This window comes from Manduca sexta, chromosome 18, assembly GCF_014839805.1.
Source record: "Manduca sexta isolate Smith_Timp_Sample1 chromosome 18, JHU_Msex_v1.0, whole genome shotgun sequence".
NCBI classification, from domain to species: Eukaryota; Metazoa; Arthropoda; class Insecta; order Lepidoptera; family Sphingidae; genus Manduca; species Manduca sexta.
Window position 1 is genome coordinate 922,901 of NC_051132.1, and position 8,045 is coordinate 930,945.

General features: G+C 34.7%; 1 protein-coding gene across 4 annotated transcripts; it reads right to left on the bottom strand.

Annotated features, from left to right (window-relative positions):
- Positions 1-348: 348 nt before the first annotated feature.
- LOC115447789 (protein Star) lies at positions 349-8,045 on the bottom strand. 4 transcript variants are annotated; one of them, XM_030175016.2, is made up of 5 exons: positions 7,794-8,045; positions 5,202-5,491; positions 4,606-4,796; positions 4,171-4,533; positions 349-3,974 (listed from the first exon to the last, which is right to left on the bottom strand). In XM_030175016.2, exons 2-5 carry the CDS (start codon positions 5,485-5,487, stop codon positions 3,837-3,839), a joined length of 978 nt encoding a protein of 325 aa, XP_030030876.1. In that variant the 5' UTR covers positions 5,488-5,491; positions 7,794-8,045; the 3' UTR covers positions 349-3,836. The 4 variants fall into 4 exon arrangements, with proteins under 4 accessions (XP_030030876.1, XP_037295974.1, XP_037295972.1 ...); XM_037440077.1 differs by having other exon boundaries at positions 4,171-4,793; XM_037440075.1 differs by having other exon boundaries at positions 4,171-4,796.

Sequence of the window (8,045 nt, forward strand, 5' to 3'; positions counted from 1 at the left end):
GTTACAGGTCTGTTTCACAACTTCTGACGAATGCTACTGGTCATATAAATGTATCAGCCGAAATTCAAGTCGCATTAAACCATGCTCCCAAATAAATGGTAATAGAATGAGTACTATCTGCATTTGTTGTTTAATACGAACTGCCCAATAAAATTCAAGCACTTGTAACTTGTGAAAAAAGTCCTAAATCAAGTCACAATATGAAGTTTGTCAATTTTGATCATATTAGATTTGCACTGTGATTTCTAGGAGCCAATATAGAACAGATTCAGGCAATAATTTTAATGGTAAATAAGTTTTGTGACAATTGAAATAAATGGAAATATAAAACACTAAAATAAAACAAAATTATAAAGTCATTAATTTATTTGTGAAATAATTGAGCGCGTATAAAAACTAAGCTTCAGAATCAGTAAAATTATTGTAAAAGTTACAATTGTAATTCTTAATTGCTAAATCATAATCGCATTTCATATACTTAAAGAAATTAATAAAGCTATGTTTCGCGGACGAGTGGAGAGCGCTGGCTTGCTACAAAAAGTGAACACTTGTGCAAGCAGACAATATCAGGTTTAGAGTAAATGATTTTTATTTCATAGTCGAGAATAGATAAACTTTTATCAAATTTAGGCAACTTATGGTTAATCAGTTAAAAATCCTATCGACCCTCCACATGAACCTGCGCTTGCATTTTACAGGACTTACGAGAAATTTCTACGACCGAGTGTTATAGCCTTACCAGGAAAATAAAAAACCTGCTATGGCGACGACACTTATATTTATCATTTTCAAGTTAACTTCCAGTACAACAAGTTAGTTCCATTTCCAATGTCGAGGATTTTTGTTTTCCTGATCAGGCTATAGAAATCGGACCGATAAATTTACGAATGTTAAACAAAACTTATTTGGACGAATTGACGAATTGAATAGTATCTTTCAATCATTCCAATTTTCTTACAAAGAATATGCTTGATCATATCACTGGTCAATGATGTATTATTGAAACCCGCCCTAACACGACGTCCGCTTAATACGAAGGTTAATATCGAATAAAAATTTCACATTACCGTGATCAGTAATACTTTTTGTATTAAAATAAAATCAGTCTTATTAATACATACGATAAAACACAAATGGAATTTTTATTAAAATAATATGGAATGAATTATCATTCGATGCGTATTTGCGAGACAGCTACATTGAACAAAAACATACTTTGTTGCAATTGTTTGCGAAAGAGATACGACCTCAACATAGAGCATTACACTTAGCCATAGATTACCTTCAATGTAGGCCGGTAAAAGAACAGAAAAGAAATTATAATATTCAAATCTAACTACAAAAAAACGTAATTTTATTGTTTTTTATGAACATATGCCACATTTCATTTTAGCTGTATTGCTGCATTTTGTTGATCTCGAACCCTCAATAAGTGTCATGATGCGGTCTCCATCGAAGGTAATTTAAGGGTATAATTGTTAAAAGCACGCGAAACCAAATTACCGATTAAGAACCAAGCAAACTTAGCTCGAATAATTGTAGGTATTACATTTTATTAACTGCTTAACTCAGCTAAATTACCTTAGATCTTATTCGACAGTTAAATCTTAGCTGCCAACAAAGTAAGCTTATAGAGACAAAAGCTTAAAGCCAAAAGCTTCACTGGACCAATCACTGACGGAAAAAGACGAGTCAGCGACAAACATAATATAAAAATATATTATAATGTTAACCTTAGTCGCCACACCCCGTGCAGTCTAGGAAATTGCAGAACATGACCATTAAACGGAATTAATAGACCACATTATCATCTACAATCAGAAATAATATGTGTACCTTGCGATCAAACTTGTTTCTGATTGATCCATTATAGCGATCGATATTCAAACATGGAGACATTGTTCATTAATTTGGACCAATAAAAAGTATCTAAAAATTGACCACCAATAACTTGTCGATGGTTTATAAAATATATACAGAAAAATATTTAGTTCAGGGTTGAGTTCCTGCCACTGTCCTGACTTTGCACGGGTGTGTGGTCACATTACTGAAATCCTTAAACGGTTACAACTAATAACATGTTTCTATACCTATTACAAACTTTTTCGAGTACAAAATATGTATATACTATAAGAGTATTACTATCTGAGTAGGATATTCTCAAAAATATTTCTTTTCATATGCAAATACACTAAAATTAACCACAACATAAAACTTATCTTTTTTTTTCAATGTATAAAATGCTTAGGTATATTCAGCACAGCAATGTGCAAACACTAATATGTTCTAGGTAAAAGCACAGTGAAGTCTGTAACCCCAGCACTAAGAGACCTAAAATGTCTCAGGGTTAATGTATAATGTTGACACGCGCAAAGAACCCGCTTGTCCCTTTAACTATATCAAAATGGGTAGTATTAAAATCATGCACATAATACTTAAAATTAAATTCGCAGATCATAATATTCGAGATACATTAATGACAGCATGGATGGATTATTTTATAATTAAAATTAATACAATAATTACTTTTTGTAATATCGATAATTAAAATATCAATTTCTTATCGATATAAAATAGACATCAGCGCAAATAATTTGTGTTTTATCGAAACGTGATACAGAAATACTTTTACTTATATAGGCATTTCGATAAATCAAACCTTTGCAATTATTAAAAAAAAATGACAAATAGTGATCAGTTAAAAACGTAAGTATAATTTAACGAGGTTAACTGTTTTTGTGTTTTTAGGAATATTAAATAATGCATATTAGGAACCTTAGATTACAGGCCATAAATATGGATGGAACCTTTAACACCGAGAATCGAACTACCACTGTTGAAAAATTAATACAACCTTCTTATTGTCCAAACTCGATATCTACCAATTCCATGATCGTGTGATGTGGAAATATTCCTTGATTTTTTTGCTGTTTTATATACGTAACAACGTATACCGATGTCATGAAACAAGGACATATTTTTGATGTAGATATTATTTTACGATTCGTAAACATAAACGAATGAAAAATGAACGATTTATTCATTCATTTAGGTCTTCAATTTATTACCTTATTAATAACAACCCAATATTTAACGTTAAAATCATCGACAAACTAATTTTCATCGACCTTACGTTTCATAAAAAACTTAAAAATAACACTAGTTTAATTAAATTAATTGGAATTAGTAATTTCATACATCAATTTGTTCTGTAAAAGCGTATTTAAAATCAGTTATAATTACTTAAAATGAAAATAATCACTGGAATTGACTTACACTAAATCTAATTTCTATATTTATCGCGATTTGTGCTAGCAACATTATTTTATCATTTTTTAAATTTCAACAACCGGCACGTTTCAAGGCACGAATACATGGACAATTCAATTATTATTAGACAAATTGACCAAGCCTTATCGAGTGTAGTGAGGGGACAACTTATCGATATTTTGACCTTAAGATCTCATTAATATGCTGTTATAACATACGATTAGATAACATAAACAGCACAAGAAAGCATAATGTAAAGAGCAATAAGCATGCGAGCGTGTCCTATCGTATTGAAAGCATTGTTCGTGAGATTCTAATATCGACTGCTATAACAACACCGAGTAAATGTGACCTTATGGTCAAATCCAAATCTAGACGAGATTAGGCCATGACAAGACCATGCAATTTTGATTTTACACGTATAAAAATAATACTAAATATCAAAACTGTATGACCATGGCATGACCTCGTCCTGAGTGTCACCAAGCTGTCTGCCAATAAGTTGATAATTTTTTAGTTTGTGCATATTGTGTTACTGGACGTAGTGTCAGTATTGTAGGTTAGAGTCAGTTGAGGTTGAGGTCCTCTTTCAGCGCATACATGACGCTCTTGTCGAAGGTGGCGGCCACCGTGTAGTTCTTTGAGAGAAGGAATTCTGTCGTTTTGTTTCGGACCACTGGATCCGTGAACAGGATTTCGATGTTCTGTGAAAAGTTTTAGCATTATTTCAATACATGGGGTTTTATTGTCAGTAGGGATTTGACAAATTATGGTAGGTGATCATTAATGCCCATTCCTATAGATTGCTTGACAGTATTTAAATTGTACCACTGTGGAAAGGTGGAGCAATATAATTGTACTACTAAATGCTATAGGGTGCAAGTATGTGTGTATATGCACCTGCAGATGCAGGTCTCCGTCGCCGAAGGGCAGGTGCGTGAGCGCGGGCAGCGCGGCCGGCCCGCCCAGCAGCAGCAGGCGCGCGCGCGTGGCCGCCGCCGCCAGCAGCACCGTGTACAGCGGCAGGCACAGCACGCGCGAGCGGAACGGCCCCGCCGCGTCGCCCTCCTGGTACATGACCTCGCGCGGGTGGTCGGCGGCGCTGAGGCAGGCGTGCAGCGCGCGCGCGGCGCCGCGCAGCGCGAGGTAGTCCCGCGGCGCCGCGCGCACCACCGCGCCGTCCCAGCCGCGCGCCGCCTCCAGGTACAGCGTGCTCGGCGCGCGCGCGCCCGCCGGCAGGAACTCCACGAACGTCGCGTTGTACTGCACGCACCACACTGTGTTACAAGCTGCGACACGATCAGACAGTCGAAACAAACTGAAGGCGACACTCACGATCTCCCCGTAGAGCGCGTCGAGCACGCGCACCTGCGGCGTGGGCTCGGCGGGCGGCGGGTCGCGGGGCGGGGCGCGCGGCGCGAGGTGCAGCTGGCGCACGTACGCGACGAGCGCGGCCGAGGCCTGGCCGATGCGCGCCAGCTCGTAGTCGCGCGTCATGTTCAGCCGGAACTGCTGCGCGCCCACTGCTGCACACACACCACGACACTTTGTAGTAGCGACAGCAACCAGCTTGTGGTACATCATCTGATACTCCACGTCACCACACGTAATACCAAAGTAGAAGGTTCCAATCCATACTAAAGTACTCAGTAAAGTGTTAAAAAAAATAAATCAGTAATTCCTCCAACTAAAAACATACAAAAAAAAACCAGGAGTACATTACTTTCCATTAACCCTAATTATTATTCCATTCACTAGATTGCCCCCTTTCTTCTTTTCTTATATCCATTCCATAGTTGTGCAGAAGATATTGCTTTAAACAATAAAATCGCCATTTAGAGTTATTGTTTGTTTGTTTTCTACCACTTTTTTCAATAAATTGTTGTTTTTGTGTGCCCCAGAATAAATAAATAAATGAGATATATACTCACCGACTGTATCCATATAGATGAGCAATATTGTCATAACTGTAACAAATGTGAGCACAAACAGAACTGCAGGCAGCAGCCTCCTGTACAGATCATTGGGCGGGGTCTTCGTGAATGAGGGCATTGTCAGCCAAGGACTCGGTGTCAGCACTGGAGCTGCAGGAGTTGGGGCTGGTGGTGTCTTGTCTGCAGGTTTTGCAGGTGGCAATACAGGTGTTTGCGGTTTCGGTTCCTTTGGCTTTTCCATGGTTTTGGAGGGTTGTTCTTCTTGTGCTGGGTTTTCTTGCATTTTGCTTGAGAAGGATTTTTTTATTTAATTTAATGTGTTTAATAATAGATGAGGTTAAATCTTAAAATGATATTCTTAATGTTGAACTGAAGTGCTTTACATATTTCAACTACTATCGCTTGGTAATGTTGGGGAAATTTTAATAGTAAAAACTAAGATTAACAATTGATTAATTATAATTAATAGGGGACCGTCCTATGTTTGATTTTATACATTATTATATATGTAATGGTTAATAATACGAAAAAGAAACCCTCCTGCGAAAACTGCATTAAAATTGGTTAAAAAATTAGCCAGTAATTCATATTTCAAATATTACTATGTGCCGAAGTGGCCGCAAAGTGCAGATATAGCTTCATCCCTTTCTTATGCACAATGCCCGATGACGTCACACGTGGGCATTGCGCCACTTTTTTATATCTAGTTACTTACCTCTTCTACCGAAATTAAAAGACTTATAACTTGTTGATTTTTTACCAGATTTTAATAATTCCTTCTGTGTTATAATTTATATAACGTAAATATTTGATAATAGTAAAGAACAAAAATGAGTCCAGTACCCTATTGTAGTTATCACAAGTAACAATTAATCAATTAAAAACATAAGCAACAATAAACATTTAATTGTTTTTTAATTTAAATAAAAGTAACAATTAACTCCTGGAACACAAAACCTATTTTCTTTAAATGATGCTTTGATGCCACAATACAATGAAAAATTTGAATTTTGATAGTATGCATTAATAGTCATTAGATACAATATTGTGTTATAAGCGGTATAATTAGCCATTAAATTATTTTTTAAGGCAGATTAGCTTCAAATTTAATTTTTAGACATGACTTTGGCCACAAAAGACACATCTTGTATTATTAAAAATGAAAAAGTAACTGTAAAACAAAAAATACATGGTGACCTATTTACACTACCGAAATTAGTCTTTTTTTATCAATATGTAGTATAGAATTTCAAAATCTTCTAATACTTTCAATGAAGATAAATGGGCTAATTATTAGTTTTAATTGTTTTCAAGAAATAAAAAGTTAACCATGATTGATTTAATTGTATTTTACAATGAATGGAGGTTAATGTAAATAAATTAATCAATTGCAACTTATATTCTTTTATATTAGGGCTGCCACCATTTATTTATCAGAGATTTTGCCAATATTGATTAATAATAGCAGATACAAAACAAAAAGAGACTATAAAATCTGATCATTTTCCATATTCAATGTTAAATGCAATTACTTTCTTATGCTTACGTGAATGTTATACATGAAAATTAAACTATTTTTCGAATTTCGTGTAGTCCCCTCCCGTCACCATGAAGACTGCGAAGTCTTCAAAATGTTGGGAGAAAACCGAAATATTAAAACTGCAAAATAGTTTAATTTTAATGCAATTACTTTTTTGAACAATTAATGATATACTTATTTGATTTTTTTATTGTTTGATGCCCAACTTGGATTTAATAATGAAAGGGATGAAGGCACCATTCATGGGTATTATCAGGTGTTAAGAGTTCTAAACGACGAGTGTTACAGATTATTTTCAAACAATCACTAAGAAGCATTATTGTACTATGTGAATAGCCTATGAGACACCATTATGGTAATTAAGAAACATATTGTTCTCCTTACTTTCTACAAAGGCGTTTTGAAATCCAAAAATATAACAACTATCAGTCTAACATATAAAAATTTTGCACAGATATGCTTGGTTAAAACACAAAATTACTCGATCATTTGTGAGTCAAAACCCACCATCTTGCCTCTTAATAAGGTTTAAACTAGGAAACCAATGATCCTTTCAACAGCTATGCAATTCTTAATCACCTCTTAATGCTAAAACAAGTTTATAAGGCTGATTGTATTAAACAAAAACATAAAGAATACTATTGAAAATTGTTAATGGTAAATAGATATTAATGCATTATGTATAAATAATTTTGTTTAATTTCTAGTGAATAGTAAAGTTTTACTAAGTGGGTTCACATAAAATAAATAATAGAATACACGTATAATGCGACTTTCATTACCTAACTTATACTCGAAAGATTTCACATAATTTCGTAATAAACTCACTACAAATTTAGAACATTCCAAATTTTTTATGGTATATTTCGTTTATGAGCACTTGAAATTTCGCATCCTATCGCCAAAAAAACATGACAGGAGGTTGGACAGGTGTTATTTTTTTTTTGAGTTTACACCGGCCTACGTTTAAAATTTTACGCCATATGCTCCGTGAAGGTTTGAAATGGTAAAATAATGATTTTACTACGAATATAAAGTTTAAAAATTACCTTTTCTACTGAAGTATTATGTTTTTTTTAACACACATACAAACGACAAACAAACGGGAAGTCACTTGGTTAGTTGATTATTGTTATTGCAATTATCAAACTTATAGAATACAAATTAATAACTATTTGACGTAAAATGATAAATATAACACGTAAAATCACAAAACTATCGTTACTTTGCATATAAAATTACTCATTCACGAGCGTGAATCAATTCTTGATTCCTATTTCTTTGTATGCAGTGCGACTACT